This window comes from Haliaeetus albicilla, chromosome W (genome assembly GCF_947461875.1).
Source record: "Haliaeetus albicilla chromosome W, bHalAlb1.1, whole genome shotgun sequence".
Lineage (NCBI taxonomy): Eukaryota > Metazoa > Chordata > Aves > Accipitriformes > Accipitridae > Haliaeetus > Haliaeetus albicilla.
The window spans coordinates 25,525,918-25,549,289 of NC_091515.1; the positions used below are offsets into that span (position 1 = coordinate 25,525,918).

Consider the following 23,372-nt stretch of genomic DNA (forward strand, 5'->3'; position numbering starts at 1 on the left):
ACAGAATTTCAAAGAACAAAGGCATTAAAAACATAAGCAGTAGTTTGTGAATAGTTCATTTGAATTCATTATGACTTCTGCCAGTTACTCATACTCTTAAGTGTCTGTAAAATCAGGCTCTGATTTTACCTCTTTCAAGAATGTGACTATTTATTCTAGCGTGTTTTCCTGCTTATGAAGGGTTGACAGATCACCCCTTCTGTACATTTGAATTGAATGCTTCGTCGAACATTCCTTCTTTTTGATGAATTTTGCCATTCTAAATTCCATGTATAAAAAAGAGAGGGAGTACAGTGATCACTCACATTGAAGAAGGGAGGAATGTCAAAGATAAAAGATTATTTGTCTTTTCAAAGGTAGAAGAGGAAGATGGTGTTTTAAGTAGGAAGCTTACCCGTTCCCTACCATGCCACGTACCATTGCCTAGTGCAGGCTGTAACTTGGGATTTGGTTTTATTCAGAAAGGGCATACAAAAGCCAGCCCAATCTTTCTCCTATTGATTTGTCTGCTGCTGTGGTGCCTGTCCAAAGACCGCTCAGCCCAAACACAGGGACCCTCTCTCTCTCCCTAGAGCACCATTCCTACCTCCTGTCTGCCCAAGGGTGGTAATGAGCCAACTCCAACAGTGAGTCAGCAACCTCCACATGCATTTTCCACTGTCACCACTTGCTAACAGGGTGGTGAAACCTGTCAGCCTCTCCCTTTGGGGTTTCACTTCTTTTCTATTTGATCAAAGCCCAAAAAATACTACAAAGATTAGGGTTGCTTGTAAAGTGTAGAAAAATGATTCAGCATACCTGATACTGGTTCTTGCTTTGCAAGGACAGGTGAATGTGAACCTTATAGAAATGTGACAGTTCATGTGAATGTTGTTTCATAAAAACCTTTTGTTCTTTACTTTCTGCATTCATAATTTAGGTCCCTCACATTCTCATTTCTAGTGTTACAGAGCTAGAATTTGTCTAAAACAGGAGAGAAGGGCATCAAATTGTCTTCCAGAAAAGCACCCAGATTATTGTGATTTTTTTTAAAAAATGTTCATTTCAGCTGAATTAAATTTGATTTATTGCCTGCAAGTTTCACTGCTCATTATATCTTCCATTGGATCTGGACATACAATTTGTTATGCCATGTCCAGAAGACAATAACTTTAATGGGATCATGCCATGATGATTACATAGGAAAGATAGATTTTGATAAGAAAAACGTGATATAATCTTGTGTGAAATATGTGGTTTTCATTTCATAGAATCATAGAATCATAGAATGGTTTGGGTTGGAAGGGACCTTAAAGATCATCTAGTTCCAACCCCCCTGCCATGAGCAGGGACACCTTCCCCTAGACCAGGTTGCTCAAAGCCCCATCCAGCCTGGCCTTGAGCACTGCCAGGGAGGAGGCAGCCACAGCCTCTCTGGGCAACCTGTTCCAGTGCCTCACCACCCTCACAGTGAAGAACTTCTTCCTTACATCTAATCTAAACCTACCCTCTTTCAGTTTAAAGCCATTACCCCTTGTCCTATCACTAGATGCCCTTGTAAAAAGCCCCCCCTTCAGCTTTCTTGTAGGCCCCCTTTAAGTACTGGCAGGCTGCTGTAAGGTCTCCCCGGAGCCTTCTCTTCTCCAGGCTGAACAACCCCAACTGTCTCAGCCTGTCTTCATAGGAGAGGTGCTCCAGACCCCTGATCATCTTCGTGGCCCTCCTCTGGACTTGCTCCAACAGGTCCATGTCTTTCTTATGTTGGGGGCCCCAGTGCTGAACACAGTACTCCAGGTGGGGTCTCATGAGAATTGAGTAGAGGGGGAGAATCACCTCACCTTTCAAAGATAATCTCCTGAATAAATGGTTTGTTTAGAGACATAGGGACCTTTACAAAGAGCCGTAAGGATATAACTCTAACTTGTCTTAAGTAGTTAGTCACCTTTTCAATGGATGAGTTTGTGTATAAATAGGAGTAAGATGTCTATTTGGTATTGGGAAATTAGTCCTACATACAATTGCTCATTTTTTTAATGTTGGGCTGTGTTTATCACTAGTCGATTACATAAAGACAGGTGGCACTTATAAATTTGTACATATGTCTGGACTTGTTTGATTTGCACAAGACCGATTATTCTCCAACTACATCTTCCCCTTCTTTATTTTTAAGGTCGCCAAGTTATCCTCCACCTGGCTGTGGTAAAAATAAATCAAAACTGAAGTCAGAACAGGATGGGATCTCCAAAACTCACAAGCTACTGAGAAGGACTTACTCTAGCACAGTTAAGGCAGAGGATGTGTGTGCCACAAAATCTCACAGAACCTTTGGCCGCTCATTATCGAGTAACCCTAGGGCTGAACAGACAATAGCTATTAAATCGCACAAACTGTTGAACCGTTCTTGCTCTGCAGCCATCAAGCAGGAGGAGTGCATCACTTTAAAGCCCCATAAGCTATTAAGTAGGTCGTGTTCTGGGGACCCTCGATGTGAGCACAACAGCACCTTGAAGCCCTACAAACTTTTAAGCAGGTCCTACTCCAGTAATCTTAGAATGGAAGAATTGGATGAATTGAAGAACCACAAGTTACTCAGCAAGACTTACTCTAATGCCCCTAAATCATCCAAAATGGAGCCTTTCAAGGAGTCCAGAATAGCAGAGGGCAGGAGTTTCTCTCTTACCTCAGGGCTTATTGGTATCTTAACACCATCACCTTCACAAGCTGCTGTGCGTAATATTTTTTTTATTCTGCTCATTTTCCTCCTATTATTTTCCAAATGTACTATTGTGCTTATTATGCAAAAGCATTAATACTTAGGACATATGTTAGTGAATATATTGGATATATTGAATATATTGGAAGACAAGAGCAATGGATTCAGCTTTTTAAGGAGGATTTAAACAACTGTGCATGCACATATATTTAAGTTATAAAACCAGATTTTGCTTAGGTCAAGACAGAGATTTTACATCTCACATTGAATACAGCTCAATATACAGCTGCTGGCCATGGGAAAAGTTCAATCATCCACTTCCTTCCCTGCCTCCTTTCTTGCTGCAGGAAGAAGGGAGAGTGTGAGCTTTTGTGCTGCAAAATTGGCTTGGTCACACAGGTCTTTACTCATTTCCCTGTTTGCTTTGTGGGGGAAGCAACTGTCCATTGGCTCGTTCGGGTGCCAAGTCACCTCTCCTTCTGGTCTTTTCAGCTGTGATCATCATCATACTGGAAGGAATGCAGTCATGATTCAGCTCACCTCTTGCGCATTTGTGCTTTGTGAAAGGTTTAACCTTCAAACTCACTGGTGGCAGCCAGAGGTCAGGGAAGGAATTAGGCCCACACTGCCTCCCTTTCTTTCCCCAGAGACATGATCAATTGGGAAAACAAAGGGTAGCACATATTCTTAAATTAAGAGAGAGAGCTCAAACTTAATTCTTCTGCCTCTTAAAAGATGGCTTTTATACTTTAGAAGAAAGAGTGGGTCTGTTTGTGCTCTTTCAAGGCACTGGTCCGTTTTCTGTGTTAGACTTGGGGAGAGACACTGAGGAGACAGTCCTCTCCACTCCCTTAGCCTGGTGGTACCTTGATGTTATCAGCATGCAAAAGCTGTTTCTTGCTTGAAATACCATGCATATATTCAAAATAGTGTATTCTGAATAATGAACTTACATTGTGTGTGTTATGTATCATGGTAAATTAGTTTAATAAGCTGTGAGCTATACTCATCAAATCTAAAAGCAGTGATATACTATCATAAAATCATTTATATACATGCTGTGTGGTTGGTTCCTTTAATGTGCACAACAGAATTAATTTAAGGTGAGCCAATAGACTTTTTACTTGTCACAGTTTAGAGATTCATTTTTTTCTGAATCAGCAAAGGATGTCTTACCTTAGCAGACTTTTCTCTCCTGAAGTTAATATAAAAAGTCTCATTGGTTTTGATAAGATGAAGAGTTGACTAAGTGGTTTCATTACTGATGTTATCAGCTGATATGGAAAAAATGCAAGCCCTGCTTGACAGTCTATAAAAACTACCAGTAATTTATTGCTATAATGCATTTACTTTGAGGGAAAATCATCACATACATGGTCAGGTGCAGTTTGACTGATGTTAGCAGAAGGGCATCAAGAGTCTATTTCATATTTTACACGCAGGCACCAGATATGTGGGTAGCCTGGGTGCCTAACTGCGATTTGAAGTCAGTGGAATGTGGAAGCAATGAATCAGGACCCTAACTTCTCTTCAGTTCTCAGCTTAAATATTTGAATCTCATATATGAATACAATTAGGAGGATTATTACCCAGGAGAAAAAAGGGAAAAGTTTCCCAAATAAGCAGTTAGAGAAATGAAAGAAAATAAGACTATAAACAAAAACAAAATAAAAAAAAGCTGTAAATGGAGCTGATCTGACTCTTATTCAAAACAAGGGTTGATTGAGATAGATATCAGCCCAGAGGGAATTTTGTACCTTAGTGACTCCTATAACAAAAGTTCCTTCTAATTTATTTGTTGTACATTGAAATAAAAAGGCAGAAAGAATCTGAGTGGGATCTAAGCACAGAGATCTGTCAGCGTGGTGCTCACAGAAGTGAGATCTTAGTAAATATATAAAAGAAAAAGTTTTTCAGCTGTTCTGAGAGTTATATTAGTCATTCAAGTCTAAGCATATAGCCCATATTTGGACAGACAATACAAAGTTAAAATTTAAAGGAAGTTATCGAATGCCTTAAAGATTAAAGGTTTTAGGATGCTGAGATAAAAAACCTCATCAGATTTAAGAACTAAAAAGAAATGCTAAAAATCTACCCCACACTCAGCAAACAGTAAAAGGATTGATTATTTGTAATGGTTGGTTTATGCAAATGAGAGATCTTTTTAGATGCAGATATTGTTAAACATATTTGCATGCAAAAATACAAATGTTTTACCATTTCCTTATAATTAGTCTACCAACACTGAAGTTGCCTGAACTTTTTCCTTGCAGCAAAATTATGGTGCAAAATGCATTCTGGTACGAGACCGTGGCTTTCTTGTGCAGGTAAGATGTCATATCTTACCCATTTATGAAACACTGTGGAGCATGAGCTGACTGTTAATTATTTTTAAGCAGATGTTGTTTTTCTAATTTTCATTGGTCTCAGACTATTGAATTTGCTGAGCAGCGGATACCAGTATTGAATGAATACTGTGTAGTTTGTGACGAACCCCATGTGTTCCAGAATGGCCCTATGCTGAGGGTAAGTGGTGTGCTTGCTGGGATAAACAATGCATTTTCTAATGCCTTAAATAGCAATGGACGATACAAACCTGTTATAAAACTATTGAATTATTTCAAATGTGTTTCATCCTAATATCCTTTTAAGATGCAAAAATGTAATGCATATTAACTAGATTTTACTTTAAATTTGAAAAAATGTATTGCAAGCAAGGGAGATGGAAAGCAGGCTTGTATAATAATCATAGAAACATAAAGGAGGGTTGTGTTTCACTGAACACTATTGTGCTAGAGTAGTCATAACTGGATAAGCTAGAGGAAGTACATTAGAGTGCTTCCCTGGTCCTCTGGCACTCTTTTAAAAGCTTAGGGTCACCTCGGTCCTTTAGCTCCTATCAAGCCATGACCAGGGTATTCAGATACACAGGTGTTAATGCTACAAGGTCATGAAGTTCTTCTGACACTCTTTTGCTCATGGGCCACTGGAATGAACCATCCTCCATAATGTGATAAAAAAGGCAGTAGAAGGAGATGCTCTATGAAGTGTCTGATCTAGCAGTGACCTAGTCCAGGGGCACTGTTGTGGTTCAGTATGCCCAAGGACTGGCCAGTTACACAGCTCTTCCTTCCTTTCATTCCTGTATAACTGGGAACCAGGAATTTTGCATGCTGAACGTTGCACCCTCTCATGAGCTGGTTAATGCATAGTAAAAAAGAATAAGATTGGTCATGAAAGACATACCCTGCCTGGAGCTACTGGATCAGTGCAGTTTTGTAAAAGAGTATATAGGAGAATAAAATTCTTACCTTTAGGACTGACCTTGCAGTTCAGAATCCTTCTTCTTTTACCTGTCCTGAATCCTATGGAAACCTGAGTAACCTTAAAAGATTAAAGCCATGGAAAAATGTTTGATACCAGTGTGTGAATGGTCTGACACCTCATCTGCCAATTTCTACACAGTGTGGTGAGCAACTACACATAAGATGAAGCAGACATCATCCATGGAACTAAATTCAGGAAGGTTATTGCTTACATGGTAGCAGAAGTCACCTCTGTGACACTCAGTGGCACCACAGTCAGGCATTCTGACTGTAGTTGGGGTATGTAAAATAGGCTGCTAAAAGGATTTGCAAAAAAACCCTACGTATTCAATTAACAACATTTTAAGTCATGGCTAAACTTCTGTACTTTTGAAAATCCTCTCAGGTGTTTATTTGCATTTCAAGCTCATATGTACCTTTTAAAAACATGGTTTTCTGCCAGATTTATCAGCAACCAACATCAGTGTGTTATCAACATTCTTATACTGAATCCAAGACATAGCACTATACCAGCTACTAGAAAGAAAATTAACTCTATCCCAGCCGAAACCAGGACAATATACCATTTACGTCATGCTCAGGTCCCATACTTTCCAATACATCCTAATCAATCACCATCACCTTTTTCCGTCCTTTTTTATATATATATATATATATATGTATACCCACACACAGATATCATTCCCTGAGTCTATGGGCCATCTCTGTAAAATGTTCCTTGAATTCATTCAGTCCCCAACTTTGGGCTCTGTCATACCAGTCTTTCTGGGCAGGAGGGATGGTGCAAAGTCCTCTTGGTCAGCAGAGCAGGATCGGGCTTCAGTGTGGTGTGGCGGGCGGGTGACATTGGGCGCAGAAGGAGGATAGTGTGTAATGTTGGATTGTTGCATGCTGGAGTCAGTTCTGGTTCCATCACTACTGTGCTTTGCTCAGTTTTATCACAATTCATTCTTGCTTGATAGTAACCCAGACTGTCTTCCCTAACATATTTTTCATGTGCACTACAGGGACTTTATCCCCTTCTACAGTATGTAAAAACTCTGATTGGGCAGGGCCACCCCGATTGGCAGATCCTCTGGTGTTGACTAACCAGGTGGCTTTTGCTAAATGTGTATCCCAATGTTTGAAGGTCCCACCCCCCATTGCTCTCAATGTAGCCTTTAACAGCCCATTGTATCTTTCGATTTTCCCAGAGGCTGGTGCATGATAGGGGATGTGATACACCCACTCAATGCCATGCTCTTTGGCCCAGGTGTCTATGAGGTTGTTTCAGAAATGAGTCCCGTTGTCCGACTCAATTCTTTCTGGGGTGCCATGTCGCCACAAGACCTGCTTCTCAAGGCCCAGGATAGTGTTCCGGGCGGTGGCATGGGGCACGGGATGTGTTTCCAGCCATCCGGTGGTTGCTTCCACCATTGTCAGCACATGGCACTTGCCTTGGCGAGTTTGTGGGAGTGTGACATCATCGATCTGCCAGGCTTCCCCATATTTATATTTCAGCCATCGCCCTCCATACCACAGGGGCTTTAATCGCTTGGCTTGCTTAATTGCAGCACATGTTTCACATTCATGGATAACCTGTGCGATAGTGTCCATGGTCAAGTCCACCCCTCGATCTCGAGCCCATCTATATGTTGCATCTCTTCCCTGATGGCCTGAAGTATCATGGGCCCACTGAGCCATAAATAGCTCACCCTTATGTTGCCAGTCCAGGTCCACCTGAGCCACTTCAATCTTGGCAGCCTGATCCACCTGTTCGTTGTTTCGATGTTCTTCAGTGGCCCGACCCTTGGGTACATGAGCATCTACATGACGTACTTTTACAACCAGATTCTCTAGCCGGGACGCAATATCTTGCCACAGTGCGGCAGCCCAAATGGGTTTGCCTCTGCGCTGCCAGTTGCTCTGCTTCCATTGCTGTAACCACCCCCACAGGGTATTTGCCACCATCCAGGAGTCAGTACAGAGATAGAGCACTGGCCACTTCTCTCTTTCAGCAATATCTAATGCTAACTGGATGGCTTTCACCTCTGCAAACTGACTCGATTCACCTTCTCCTTCAGCAGTCTCTGCGACTTTTTGTGTAGGACTCCATACAGCAGCCTTCCACCTCCGATGCTTTCCCACGATGCGACAGGATCCGTCAGTGAACAGGGCATATTGCCTCTCATTTTCTGGCAGTTTATTATACTGTGGGGCCTCTTCAGCATGCATTACCTCCTCCTCTGGCAACATTCCAAAATTTTTGCCTTCTGGCCAGTCCATGATCACTTCCAAAATTCCTGGGTGACTGGAATTTCCTATTTGAGTCCATTGTGTGATCTGTGCGACCCACTTGCTCCATGTGGCATCAGTCGCGTGATGTGTAGAGCAGACCCTCCCTTTGAACATCCAGCCCAGCACTGGCAGTCGGGGTGCTAAGAGGAGATGTGTTCCAGTACCAACCACTTCTGAGGCAGCTCAAACTCCTTCATATGCTGCCAATATCTCTTTTTCAGTTGGAGTATAGCGAGCCTCGGATCCTCGATATCCTTGACTCCAAAACCCCAGGGGTCGACCTCGGGTGTCCCCAGGTGCTTTCTGCCAGAGGCTCCAGGTAGGGCCATTCTCCCCATCTGCAGTATAGAGCACATTTTTAACATCTTGTCCTGCCCGGACTGGCCCAAGGGCTACGGCATGAACAATCTCCCGTTTAATTTGTTCAAAGGCTTGTTGTTGTTCAGGGCCCCATTTAAAATCATTCTTCTTCTGGGTCACTTGATAAAGAGAGCTTACAATCAGACTGTAATTTGGAATATGCATGCTCCAAAAACCCATGAGACCTAAGAAGGCCTGTGTTTCTGTCGTGGTTTAACCCCAGCCAGCAACTAAGCACCATGCAGCCGCTCACTCACTCCCCTCCACCCAGTGGGATGGGGGAGAAAATCAGGAAAAAGAAGCAAAACTCATGGGTTGAGATAAGAACGGTTTAATAGAACAGAAAAGAAGAAACTAATAATTATAATGATAACACTAATAAAATGACAACATCAATAATGAAAGGATTGGAATGTACAAATGATGCGTAGGGCAATTGCTCACCACCCACCGACCAACACCCAGCTAGTCCCCGAGCGGCGATTCCCCGCGCCCACTTCCCAGTTCCTATACTAGATGGGATGTCACATGGTATGGAATACCCCTTTGGCCACTTTGGGTCAGGTGCCCTGGCTGTGTCCTGTGCCAACTTCTTGTGCCCCTCCAGCTTTCTTGCTGACTGGCCATGAGAAGCTGAAAAATCCTTGACTTGAGACTAAACACTACTTAGCAACAACTGAAAACATCAGTGTTATCAACATTCTTTGCATACTGAACTCAAAACATAGCACTGTACCAGCTACTAGGAAGACAGTTAACTCTATCCCAGCTGAAACTAGGACAGTTTCCTTTTTATTAGTTGGTGGAGACATAGCTGCTATTTTGTTGATCACATCCATTGGGATCTGATGATGTCCATCTTGCCATTTTATTCCTAAAAACTTGACCTTACTTTCTTTTATGGCAAAACCGGCTTTCAGAAGGATTTGGATTATTTTCTTCCCTTTCTCAAAAACTACTTCTGCTGTGTTCCCCCTCCAAGTAAAAGCAAACTATGGGTGTCACTCTGCTGCCAGTGGGATTGAGAAAAACGCATTAGCGATGTCAGTTGTGGCATACCACTTGGCTGCCTTTGATTCCAGTTCATACTGAAGTTCTAGCATATCCAGAATGGCAGGACTCTGTGGTGGCATGACTTTATTCAGGCCTTGGCAGTCTACTGTTAGTCTCCACTTTCCATTAGACTTTCACACTGGCCATATGGGACTGTTAAAGGCTGAGCAAGTTTTGCTGGTCTCTCCTTGGCTCTCCATTTGACAAATCAACTTGTGGATGGGAATCAGGGAGTCTTGGTCAGTTCAATATTGCTGCTAGTGCACCGTTGTGTTAGCATTTGGCACTTGTTGTTCTTCAACCCTCAGCAACCCCACAATCGAAGGGACTTGAGAGAGACCAGGCAGGGCAGACAGCTGTTCAGTGCCCTCCATCTCCAAGGCAGTGTATTGGGTCTGGCTGAGATGGAGTTAACTTTCCCCATAGCAGCCCTCATAGCACTGTGCTCTGCATCAGTAGCTAGAAAGGTGTTGATAACACCCCAGTGTTTTGGCTACTGCTGAGCAGTGCTGGCACAGCATCAAGGCTGTCTCTCCAACATTTTTGTCCCCCCCTCAATGTCAGGCTGGGGCAGGGCAAGATCGTAGGAGGGGACATAACCAGGACAGCTGACCTAAACTAACCAAACAGATATTCCATACCATATGACGTCAGCTCAGATATAAAAGCTAAGTAAAGGGAGACGGAAGGGGGGCATTTTTGTCTTCCGGAGCAACCACTATGCGTACTGAAGCCCTGCTTCCCAGGAAGTGGCCAGACATCGCCTGCTGATGGGAAGTAGAGAATAACATCATTTGTTTTTCTTTGCTTTCGCGCGCAACCTTTGCTATCACTTTCTTAAACTGTCCTTATCTTGACCCTCGAGCCTTTTGTTATATTTTCTCCCCCCCGTCCAGCTGAGGAGGGGGAGTGATAGAGCGGCTTTGGTGGGCACCTGGCACCCAGCCAGGGTCAACCCACCACAGGCAGCTATACCAAAACCCATCAATACCCATTTGGGTCCTTAAAATACCCTCTCCTGAGACAGTCTATGCCAAGGATACACGGGGCCTCTGGGCCAGTCACAATGGGGTGTTTCTGCCATTCATTCCCAGTTAGGCTTACTATAGCCTCCAATACAGTTAACTCTTGGGATCCCCCTGTCACACCAGAAATACAGATGAGTTCTGCCCCTTTATAACTTGATGGCATTAGAGTGCACTGTGCGCCGGTGTCTACTAGAGCCTTATACTCCTGTGGGTCTGACGTGCCAGGCCATCGAATCCACACAGTCCAATAGACCCAGTTGTCCCTCTCCTCCACCTGTCTGGAGGCAAGGCCCCTCTAATTCTGGTCAGAGTATCCAGTATTCACTTCTCGTAAAATTGGCTCAGAAGTCCCTTCAAGAGGATCAGAAGTAAGATCAGCCCTTCTACTCTGTTTGGAAACTGGAGTGGCATTTTTCCTGGTAGAATCCCCTTTGGTGGTGGTTTTTCCTTGCAGCTCACGTACCCGTGCATCAAGGACCGAGGCAAGTTTTCCATCCCATTTCCTCATGTCCTCTCCATGATCACATTGGTAAAACCACAGGGCACCTCGCGGTGTGTACCTTCTATATTCTCTCTCTTGGGCAGAGAAATGCTCACTCCTAATAGCTGAGACATTGGTCCTTACAGGTGGGGAGTAGGACATATCCTCTTTGAATTGCTGGAAATCCCGGGACAGCTTCTCCACAGCCGAAATGCAGGCTTGTAGGGAGGAGGAGAGATTTTCTTCGTATTGACGGAGTTGGCGAGCCACTTCCTCCACTGTCGGTGCCTCTTCGTCTTTCCAGGTCATTATTGCCAGTGTGTTGGCATAGGACAATGGTGCGCTCCGTACAAACTTCCACCACATGGGTCGTGTGCATTGGACTCCGTCTAGATCTTTGGGTAATTGTGCATTGTCCAAGTCATAATAAATCATCTCTAGCATGGCTAATTCCCTCATATATTGGATACCTCTCTCCATGGTGGTCCACTTGCCTGGTTGACATATAACATCTTCCTTGAAGGGGTACCTTTCCTTCATGCTTGACAGAAGTTGCTTCCAGATGCTGAGGACTTGTGTCCCTTTTCCAATTGCATTCTCAAAGCCATTTTCCTTGGCAAGTGATCCCAGCTGCTTGGCTTCCCTACCTTCTAATTCCAGGCTAGCAGCCCCATTGTCCCAGCATCGGAGCAGCCAGGTGATAATATGCTCACCTCTACGGCGGCCAAAATCTTTTCGCATATCCCGCAGCTCACTCAAGGATAGGGACTGGGTTATTACCTCTGGTTCTGCCTCTTCCTCCTGTTCCTATGATGACCCTGGTTCATCTTCCTCCTTCACTAAGCAAACTGATTTTTTTGTATATTTCTTTTTCTGTATGGGGGCGACTGTTACTGGTACAGGTTGGTTCTCTGGTGCCTGTCGTGGAGGCTGGAGTGGCTGCAGTGCCTGTTGCCTTGTTGTTAGATCCAGAGACCTTCTCTTCCCCTTGATGGTACTGAATAGTATTGAATAGGGCACAATAGGCATGGGACAGGCCCCAGCACATTGCAGTGATTTGTGTCTCCCTGGAATTGTCGGGGTGACAGCATACTTTTTCCAAATGTTCTAGTAGCTTTTCAGGATTCTGCACTTGTTCAAGGGTGAAGTTCCAAAACACTGGAGGTGCCCACCACCCTTTGCATTTGCCCATACTACCCCACACACCCTGCCACTCATAATTATCCAGCCTCGGGGCAGATCTCTGGGTGATCTTCTTAAATAGTTGTTTAACCCTAAACAAGACCTGAACCACATTCAGGAACATGCTAGTTCCTAGCAGTAGGGCCAGGACCGTGCTGGTCTCAACATCCCAAGGGTATTCAAATTTTCCAAAATTCTCTAACGATATTGTAACTAGACTGGAGGAGAAGGGAAAGAGGAATAAAGGTGTCTCGCCCATAGATTGGGTCTCTGAGGAGGAAAGGTAAAGGGTGTAATTATTAATAGTTTCTCACAGATGGCTCCCGAAGTATAGAGGTGACAACAATGCTGAGTGCAAATACCAGATTAGTCCCACGACCGATAAGTTTATCATACCATAAGCCAGTATTACACAATACATCAAAGCGAAAACCTTAATCCACCTCCCACGGATGATAAGCAGCAGCCCAGGGACTACATACAGCAAGTGAGGTGATTAATACATAACAGAACTCTTAGAATGAGCGCCACAACTCTAAGAACTCATAAATCAACATAGTGACCAGCGACTATTAGACCAATATAATGAATGCTTGTAACAAATTTGTTTTAACACAGTCTGGTCAGATCTGTTGTTATCTCAACCCTTTGGGCCCCACATTGGGTGCCAAAATGGACTGTCGTGGTTTAACCCCAGCCAGCAACTAAGCACCATGCAGCCGCTCACTCACTCTCCCCCTACCCTGTGGGATGGGAGACAGAATCAGGAAAAAAGAAGTAAAACTCGTGGGTTGAGATAAGAACAGTTTAATAGAACAGAAAGGAAGAAACTAATAATGATGATAATAATAAAACAACAATAATAATAATAAAAGAATTGGAATATACAAAAGATGTGATGCACAATGCAATTGCTCACCACTCGCCAAACAATGCCCAGTTAGTTCCCGAGCAGCTATCCCCCCACCCCCAGTCCCCCCATTGTATATACTAGATGTGACATCACATGGTATGGAATACCCCTTTGGCCAGTTTGGGTCAGCTGCCCCGGCTGTGTCCCCTCCCAACTTCTTGTGCCCCTCCAGCTTTCTTGCTGACTGGCCATGAGAAGCTGAAAAATCCTTGACTTTAGACTAAACACTACTTAGCAACAACTGAAAACATCAGTGTGTTATCAACATTCTTCGCATACTGAACCCAAGACATAACAGTGTACCAGCTACTAGGAAGACAATTAACTCTATCCCAGCTGAAACCAGGAGAAATAGATTATCCTGATTTCTGTCAAACTAATAGACTAAATATTAGAAGTAAACTGAGGAAATTTTAACGACCTCCACAATGCCCATTCTGAAGTACTGAGATATTCTCCCATGGAACAGGTGTCTCTAGTGAAAAACCCCTGAAACTGGAGCTTGTTTCATCCACTGCCTTTCACTGGCTTTTTAATATCTCCAAGGGTGGAGACTCTACAACCTCTCTGGACAACCTGTTCCAGTGCTTAATAAAACAGTAGAGAAAGCTAATTTGAGCTTTATCTAAAATTTTAGATAAAGTTTAGATAAAGCTAGTCCTCTATGAGAGAATAAAAGGACTAACTGACCTCCAAAGGTCCTTCTCAACCATATAATTTGGTTCATCTAGCTAAAAAATGTATTTTACAAAGCAGATGTAATAATATACTAAAGAAACTTCAACATTATTTGGTTCTATATTAAAAGGCTATTAACATTTTTTTAATGCTATATGAAATTCTTCCTGTTACTCTAGAGCTGGTAATAATATTCTAGGGAAGGACTACATTGCATTTTAATAATGCAACAGTTTTGCTGCTATATTAGTAGAGAAATATCTTTTTTTAGGAATTCAGCATGTGATAACAGTACTTTTATTACAAAAATTTAAATATAATGAAATCATGAGTCATTATTAAAAGTGATTATTATATTTAAGGATCTGATTAAAATAAGTATAATAAAAATATATTATCATATATTATCATATTTGAAGACTGAAAGAAAGCAAATGTTACTCCTATCTTCAAGAAGGGCAAAAGGAGGACCCAGGGAAGTACAGGCTGGTTACCCTCACCTTGATCCCTGGGAAGGTGATGGAACAGCTAAGCCTGGGAACCATTTCCAAGCACATTAAGGAGAAGAAAATCATCAGGAATAGTCAGCATGGCTTCACCAAGGGGAAGTCATGCTTGACCAACTTGATAAATTTCTATGATAAAATGACTGGCCCGGTAGATGGAGAGCAGTGGATATTGTCTACCTGGACTTCAGTAAGGCCTTCGATACTGTCTCTCATAAGATTTTCATAGACAAGCTGTTGATGCATGGACTGGATGAGCAGACAGTGAAGTGGATTGAAAACTGGCTGGATGGCTGGCCTCAAAGGGTGGTGATCAGCAGCACAAAGTCTATTTGGAGGCCAGTAACTAGCAGTGTACCCCAGGGGTCAATACTGGGTCCAGTCCTGTTTAATATCTTCATTAATGATCTGGATGATGGAGCAGAGTGTACCCTTAGCAAGTTTGCAGGTGATGCAAAACTGGGAGAAGTGGGTGATACTCCAGAGGGTTGTGTTGCCATTCAGAGGGACCTCGCCAGGCTGGAGAAATGGGCTGACAGGAGTCTCATGCAGTTCAACAAGGAGAAGTGCAAAGTCCTGCACCTAGGGAGGAACAACCCCAGACACCAATATATGCTGGGGGCCACCCAGCTGGAAAGCAGCTTTGAAGAAAAGGCCCTGGGGCTCCTGGTGGACACCAAGTTGAACATGAGCCAGCAACGTGCCCTTGTGGCAAGGAAGGTTAATGGTATCCTGGGCTGCATTAGACAATAAAATTGCCAGCAGGTGGAGGGAAGTGATCCTTCCCCTCCTCCCAGCACTGGTGAGGCCACACCTTGAGTACTGTGTCCAGTTCTGGGCTCCCCAGTACAAGTGAGACATGGACATACTGGATAGAGTCCAGCAAAGGGCCACTAAGATGATTAAGGGACTGAAGCATCTCACATAGGAGGAAAAGCTGAGAGAGCTGGGACTGTGTAGCCTGGAGAAGAGAAGGCTCAGATGGGATCCTATTAATGTGTATAAACACCTGAAGGGAGGGTGCAAAGAGGATGGAGCCCACCTCTTTTCAGTGATGCCCAGTAACAGGACCAAAGGCAATGGGCACAAACTGAAACACGGGAGGTTCCATTTGAACATCAGGAAACACTTTTCCACCTTTTTCACCTTTTCTGAGGGTGACTGAGCATGGGAACAGGTTGCCCAGGGAGGTTGTGGAATCTCCATCCATGGAGATATTGAGAAGCCATTTGGACATGGTCCTGGGCAACTGGCTCCAAGTGAGCCTGCTTGAGCAGGGGTGTTGGACCAGATGACCTCTGGAGGTCCCTTCCAACCTCAATCATTCGGTAATTCTGTGATCTTATTCAGGTTTTTACATAGTATAAATTAAGATGTGTAGCTACTGATTATCTTACTCTCTGTATGCATTTCCAAATTCCTCATTTACAAATATTAAAGCCATTGGTAAAACAGCATCATTGAATTGATTTTAAAGACCTGTGAGACAATTATACAGGACAAAAAATTCTCAAAATGTATTCAATAAGATGATTAAAAAAACCCTCTGTGTATCAATTTTTCTTTCAGTCAAGAATTCTCTTTAGAGTGCCATCTTGTGTTGAAACCTCAGACTGAGGCTAAATTAAGGTGAAACAACACCAAATGATTAGTTAAACATTTTATTCATGGCAGAAGCAAACTGAACTTGGGAGGCATAACGGTAGGTGTGACGTGCGGAAAACAGACTCCACAATCAGTGAGATTGTAAAGTAGGTATGTTCATTCAGCGCTGGGCGGCACGGGGGGTAGTCCCACCAAAGTCATGTGCGCCCGACTCGGCAGTTCGCCTCAAGTTTATACAGTCAGGTATTACATATTCACAATACGCCTATACATATGCATGACCTATCCCCGCTTCATATTAAAATTTGCTCCGAGAGGTCATTTCCATAGTCCCCTCCCAACTGCGCCCGCGCAGGGCCTCTTTATGGTGGTCATCTGGTGGTCGCAGAGATGAAGATAGATGACTCCTCTTCGTCACTGCTAGTAACCTCTTTCCTTGCGCAGGCTCAGTGATTTCTTGGTATTCACCCAAGCCGCAAGACCAGTCTTAGCTGGCTCTTGGGGCCTGCTCCTGCTTCTTATCAAGGACTGTCTCTACCTCAGCTAATTTCAACAATGTAAGCACTAAACATCATCTTTCACCCCCCTTTATTATGTCTACTGAGATTCTTTTGACTCCCCTTGTCTCAGGTGGTATGGTTTCTCTCAACAGGAACTGGCACGAAACTACCACAGTAAACCATGTAACCCGTGGTAACCATATACATCAGTTCAGGGAATAAGGAGAGCCCTCCCGTTGAGTCACGAGGTTCAGAGCACACCCCCTTGCTTTCCAGACTCCTTCTCAGAGAAGGGCCCAGGGGCGGCTGGATCTACTCTTAGTCCCAGACTTGGTCAACGGCTTTATGTCTTAAAGGGATGACGTGTAGGGATTATGGAAAAGGAAAAAGAAAGAGCAAGACAGAGAGAGAAAAAGGAAAAGAGAAAGATTTCACCAGTCCTGTGTCCAGCATTGGTTTAGTCAGCTGAGGGGTCCAGTCCCAGTGGGCGTGCGCATGTGGGGCTTCAGTTTGTGTCCTTTTATCATCCTTGCCCCTCCTTCAGGCGGGCACTCGAACTCATTAGGCTAATTAGGTGTCATGCGTGGTTTGTGCTTTCAGAACCTTCAGGAAATGGGTCGGTGGGCTTGGGGGTCCTTTGGGAAGTAACTCCCCCTTCCCTGCAGACATGACCATTGTTTGATCTTTGGCCATGCATGGTGAGCTGCCCTGCTCAGCATATCAGAACAGCATATCAGAACACTGGAGCTGCATACCCCCTGGCACACCCTCCCGGTCCTGTTGCTGATGTCCTGTGCTGATGGGCTTCTTTTCACTTGTGGTTCCTTGCTATGCAGGGTTCCTTGTTATGCAGAGTTCGTTCTTATGCAGAGCTTGCCCCACCACAATCTTTGAGACATTAACTCTTTCAGTCTCTCACAGCCCCCAACATAAGAAAGACATGGACCTGTTGGAGCAAGTCCAGAGGAGGGCCACGAAGATGATTAGGGGTCTGGAGCACCTCTCCTATGAAGACAGGCTGAGACAGTTGGGGTTGTTCAGCCTGGAGAAGAGAAGGCTCCGGGGAGACCTTACAGCAGCCTGCCAGTACTTAAAGGGGGCCTACAAGAAAGCTGAAGGGGGGGCTTTTTACAAGGGCATCTAGTGATAGGACAAGGGGTAATGGCTTTAAACTGAAAGAGGGTAGGTTTAGATTAGATGTAAGGAAGAAGTTCTTCACTGTGAGGGTGGTGAGGCACTGGAACAGGTTGCCCAGAGAGGCTGTGGCTGCCTCCTCCCTGGCAGTGTTCAAGGCCAGGCTGGATGGGGCTTTGAGCAACCTGGTCTAGGGGAAGGTGTCCCTGCTCATGGCAGGGGGGTTGGAACTAGATGATCTTTAAGGTCCCTTCCAACCCAAACCATTCTATGATTCTATGTTTCATGTACATACACAAAAGTTCTTAGTTCAGCTTGCTGAATATTATGTGGACTTGAACCAAAATAAGAGTGTCCAGAAATGACATTGGAACAACTTAGCATTTATAAATGTGTTTCTGTTGTTGTTCTTGTTTGTTTACTGTGGCTAGGGGCATTTCTCATATTTATGATATGAAGTCAGAACAAGACTGTTCCTCTCCCAAGGGCTCACATCCTATTATAAGAGAAGAGACAAGTGGATGCCGTAAAGGGAAACATACTGGCAGTATGCAAAACACTAGCAGCAGTGTAAGAGTGGCCTTGAATCCCAGTTTTGCCATAAAGCTTGTGATTTTCTTTAAACTCTGTCTTCTAGAAATGATTTATTAACTTTGTTTTCATTGGTTCTAGCATGTACAGTTGCAGACAAAACCAAAATATGGAAATGTGACACTGAATAGATGTCACCATCATGTGACAAACAAAAGCCCTCCAAATGTTTGCTTCTTAATTGTAAGCCAATCTTTTCATTTTGGAGGGGAAGAGATGAGTTTAAATGCTTGAACCTAACTAATGACTGGAGTAGAGGACAGTGAAATGGCCATACCAATATGTCTTAGAACACTCTATTAACACTTGTGGGAAATTTAAGTTAAAAGTTTCTGATTTTGTTAAATTGGGACAAATTTTAGAAACAAGATCCAGAAGTGCTCTTAAAATGGCTGGAGTTTGAGTAAGAAGGCATCCAGGGTGGATATATGAAGGCAGGCTATTGAAGTGTCTGGGTTTGGGTTATTTTCCCCATTAGACTGGCAGAGCCCATATGTTTTCATCTAATGCAAAACTATGTATTTGCTCCAGCTTTTAGTTGAAGAGAGTATGTAGAATGCAGACACTGTATAGAGTTCAATTTTTTCTGTAGTTCTTTTTGTGTTTTTTCTTTAACCAATGCCACTTCAAACAGGGATTTAATGATTTCTGAAATTAGACAGAATCTACCATAGAAATGCTTTAAAGATTTAGTGAGTCAAGGGAGACAAAATCAGACTAGAGATACCTTAAATTTTTTAATAGCAAGTTTAAAAATTGAAGAAAATAAACTGGAAATTGTGTTTATTATTTACTAGAAATTTGTGCAGCAAAACTATGTGGCTTCCTGAAGTATATGTTGTTTCTCAAATAGAAATGGGTTTGGTGAAACCCATTCCCATTACTGGGAAAAGTTGTTTTTTCTTGTGTTTTGAAGGAGGTAGACAAAAATAGCAAAGCAGTTCCTCTGGTTTCATTATCACATCATTTATTGTATATTATATCATGCTTACTAGAACATGAGGTTCTAGTGAATGTTTTGGGAGCTCTTGAATGATTTTGTGTTCAATTTCAAGGTATTTTCTGTACATGTATTGTCTGAATATTGAAATAGATACTAGGTTGTGAATAACTTGGAAATGTAGTGATCCATCACTCTTGCCATTGCTTAAAATGTTATTTTATCAGCATTGTCTTGTGAAGTCTTTATTCTAAAAAATATTCAGTGGGCATAAAGGTTCATCAAATGCATAAAATCAAAAGAATTTTGTAGACCCTAACAGTAATGTCTGTTCCTCTTCAGAGCTCAATTTTTGCTGTCTTGCTTCTCCTCATACCTACAGTTCTCCAACCTTAAGATCTTAGCCCCAGTGTCCACTTGAGAGAAAAAAGGCCTTTCAAATGTCAAACATAAGTACAATGACCATTTTCCTAACTTCCCTCTTCCAGATACTCAGACATTTCTGGGATCATAACACAGAAAGGAAAAAAAAAAGAGCAAAGATTTCATTTGCCATCTTTAAGTCTCAGGGTAACTTACTTTGTTGAGGTTATAAACAAAATGACAATAAGTATTTTCTTAATGCTTTTCTTCATGGCAAGCATGGCTAAACTCTGCGATTCCAGAGCAATCCCTTGCTCTGGAATAAAAGGGAGTCTGTGTATACTGCTGATTATGACAGTCAAGGTGGTAGTGCCACCATACGCCCAAGTAAGCGATTTAACCACTTTCTGAATATGAAAAACCTAAGAATAATGACAATAATAAATACTTTTTGTCTAGTGTGCCATGGCACAGTGAATTGGATCATGTTAGGCTTTGTATGCTGCCTAATGCAATGTAACATAGCAGATAAAATAAATCAAATTACTCTATTAGACTTGAAAGATGATAGCTCTTGTAAAGCAACTGATGTGAGAATATGTCAATGCAGTAGATTTCAGATGTTTATTGAAGTCTTCTCCTTGAGAAGCTGGCGGCTCATGGCTTAGACAAGCGTACTCTCCTCTGGGTAAAAAAACTGGCTGGCTGGATGAGCCCAGAGGGTTGTGGTGAATGGAGTTAAATCCAGTTGGCGGCGGGTCACAAGTGGTGTTCCCCAGAGCTCAGTATTGGGGCCAGTTCTGTTTAATATCTTTATCAATGATCTGGACGAGGGGATTGAGTGCACCCTCAGCAAGTTTGCAGATGACACCAAGTTGGGAGGCAGGGTTGATCTGCTCGAGGGTAGGAAGGCTCTACAGAGGGACAGGCTGGATTGATGGGATGAGGCCAATTGTATGAGGTTCAACAAGGCCAAGTGCCGGGTCCTGCACTTCGGTCACAGCAACTCCATGCAGCACTACAGGCTTGGGGAAGAGTGGCTGGAAAGCTGCCTGGCAGAAAAAGACCTGGGTGTGCTGGTTGACAGCTGGCTGAATATGAGCCAGCAGTGTGCCCAGGTGGCCAAGAAGGCCAACAGCATCCTGGCCTGTATCAGAAATAGTGTGGCCAGCAGGAGCAGGGAGGTGGTTGTTCCCCTGTACTCGGCACTGGTGAGGCTGCACCTCAAGTACTGTGTTCAGTTTTGGGCCCCTCACTACAGGAAAGACATTGAGTTGCTGGAGTGTGTTCAGAGGAGGGCAACCAAGTTGGTGAGGGGCCTGGAGCACAAGTCTTATGAGGATCGGCTGAGGGAGCTGGGGCTGTTTAGTCTAGAGAAGAGGAGGTTGAGGGGAGACCTTATTGCTCTCTACAGCTACCTGAAGGGGGGTTGTAGTGAAGTGGGTGCTGGTCTCTTCTGTCAGGTGGCTGGTGATAGGACAAGAGGAAATGGCCTCAAGTTGCGCCAGGGGAGGTTTAGATTGGATATTAGGAAAAATTTTTTTACTGAGAGGGTTGTCAGGCATTGGAACAGGCTGCCCAGGGAAGTGGTTGAGTCACCATCCCTGGAGGTATTCAAAAAGCAGTAGACAAGGCACTTCAGGACATGGTTTAGTGGGCATGGATGACTGTTGGACTCGATGATCTTAAAGGTCTTTTCCAACCTAAACGATTCTATGATTTTATATTTCAAACCCAACAAATGCATATGAAATAAATGACTACAAATACAGCAGTATGCTTATTACTGATGAAGCTGTTGCCTGAAAAGGAATTCAACTAAATTTTATGTTTTCATTGTGTGCTCAATGTTTTCATTTCTGCAAGTGCTTCCTAGAGACATTGGCTTGAACTTCAGTGTACTGCTACGCATACTTTAGTGATCATCATGGTAGCTAGACTCAGAATTTTTAGTTATAAAAGTTTAGTAGTGCCTACCAAAGATCGTTTTAAGTCTCAGTGAGTTAGGATTTAATAATATGGATTCAAACAAATAGTATCCAAAAAATATTTTTGATTGTTTTCAACATTGTAATAAAAAGTTATGTTTATTGAGGTCAATTTTAAGGAAGGTTTTAATTTATGTTTGCTTCTTGTATTTCTTTCCACTCTGTTCATTTTGAATGCTTATAACAATTCACTTTGTGGGATTCATTACTTCAGCCTTTAAAAAGTTAATCTGCTAATTATCTTTCAGTAAATAAGCATGGAGTTGCTGTAAGGGATGTAACCAATTAGGAAGCTTATGAAGACGTGCCTATTCTCTTTACTTAAAACTGTGTTCTTTTTTATTTCTGCTCTGTTTGCTTTATGAAGGCAGAACACTCAATTCTCACTCAATATACAGAAGTTTAAATATGTTGCTTTATTTGATCATTGTAATGGTAATTGTGAATTCAATTTTTCAAAAAGATAGGCAAAAATGGTTCAACAGCAAGTTTTTTTTATTTCTTTCTGATATCTGAAAAAAGGGTGCAAGCACCTTTACTTATAAAATAACATGTGGCCTTCCCAAATACAGTGTTCATTCTATAAAATTATAATGCATTATCTTAAAGTTTACAAGTGAATTGTTAAATTAGTGTGGTGGGTTGACCCTGGCTGGATGCCAGATGCCCACCAAGCCACTCTATCACTCCCCTCCTCAACTGGACAGGGGAGAAAAAATATGATGAAAGGCTCGTGGGTCGAGATAAGGACAGGGAGATTGCTCACTAATTACTGTCATGGGCAAAACAGACTCGACTTGGGGAAATGAATTTAATTTATCACCAATCAAAAGTCAGAGTAAGATAATGAGAAATAAAACCAAATCTTAAAACACCTTCTCCCCACCCCTCCCTTCTTCCTGGACTCAACTTCACTCCTGGCTTCTCTACCTCCTTCTCCCAAGTGGCACAGGGCGACAGAGAATGGGGGTTGTGGTCAGTTCATCACACGCTCCAGCGTGGGGTCCCTCCCATGGGAGACAGTCCTTCATGAACTTCTCCAACATGGGTCCTTCCCACGGGCTGCAGTTCTTCACGAACTGCTCCAGCATGGGTCCTTTCCACAGCATGCAGTCCTTCAGGAACAGACTGCTCCAGCGTGGGTCCCCCACAGGGTCACAAGTCCTGCCAGAAAACCTGCTGCAGCATGGGCTCCCCTCCATGGGGTCACAGGTCCAGCCAGGAGCCTGCTCCAGTGCAGACTCTCCATGGGGTCACAGTCTCCTTTGGGTGCATCCACCTGCTCCGGCGTGGGGTCCTCCACGGGCTGCAGGTGGATATCTGCTCCACCGTGGACCTCCCTGGGCTGCAGGGGGACAGCCTGCCTCACCATGGGCTTCACCACAGGCTGCAGGGGAATCTCTGCTCCGGCGCCTGGAGCACCTCCTCCCCCTCCTTCTTCACTGACCTTGGGGTCTGCAGGGTTGGTTCTCTTACATGTTCTCACTCCTTTCTTCCAGCTGCTGTTGTGCAACAGGTTTTTTTCCTTTCTTAAATATGTTATCACAGAGGCGCTACCACCGTTGCTGATCGGCTCAACTTTGGCCAGCGGCGGGTCCGTCTTGGAGCCGGCTGGCATTGGCTCTATCAGACATGGGGGAAGCTTCTGGCATTTTCTCACAGAAGCCACCCCTGTAGCCCCCCTGCTACCAAAACCTTGCCACACAAATCCAATACATTTAGTTAAGAATTAAATTAAAAGTAGCTTCTTCAAGA

General features: G+C 43.4%; 1 protein-coding gene and 1 long non-coding RNA gene across 2 annotated transcripts in view; one reads left to right on the plus strand and one right to left on the minus strand.

Annotated features, from left to right (window-relative positions):
• LOC104313543 (protein mono-ADP-ribosyltransferase PARP8) overlaps positions 1-23,372 on the plus strand; it is a 192,644-nt gene that overhangs the window by 142,613 nt on the left and 26,659 nt on the right. The window contains exons 12-14 of the mRNA XM_069775480.1: positions 2,150-2,705; positions 4,966-5,019; positions 5,123-5,218. Coding sequence (XP_069631581.1) covers positions 2,150-2,705; positions 4,966-5,019; positions 5,123-5,218 — 706 coding nt within the window. The remainder of the gene's footprint in view (positions 1-2,149; positions 2,706-4,965; positions 5,020-5,122; positions 5,219-23,372) is intronic.
• The window catches only part of LOC138683533 (uncharacterized), a 287,545-nt gene that overhangs the window by 82,813 nt on the left and 181,360 nt on the right, over positions 1-23,372 (minus strand). The gene's annotated exons all lie outside the window — the stretch shown is intronic.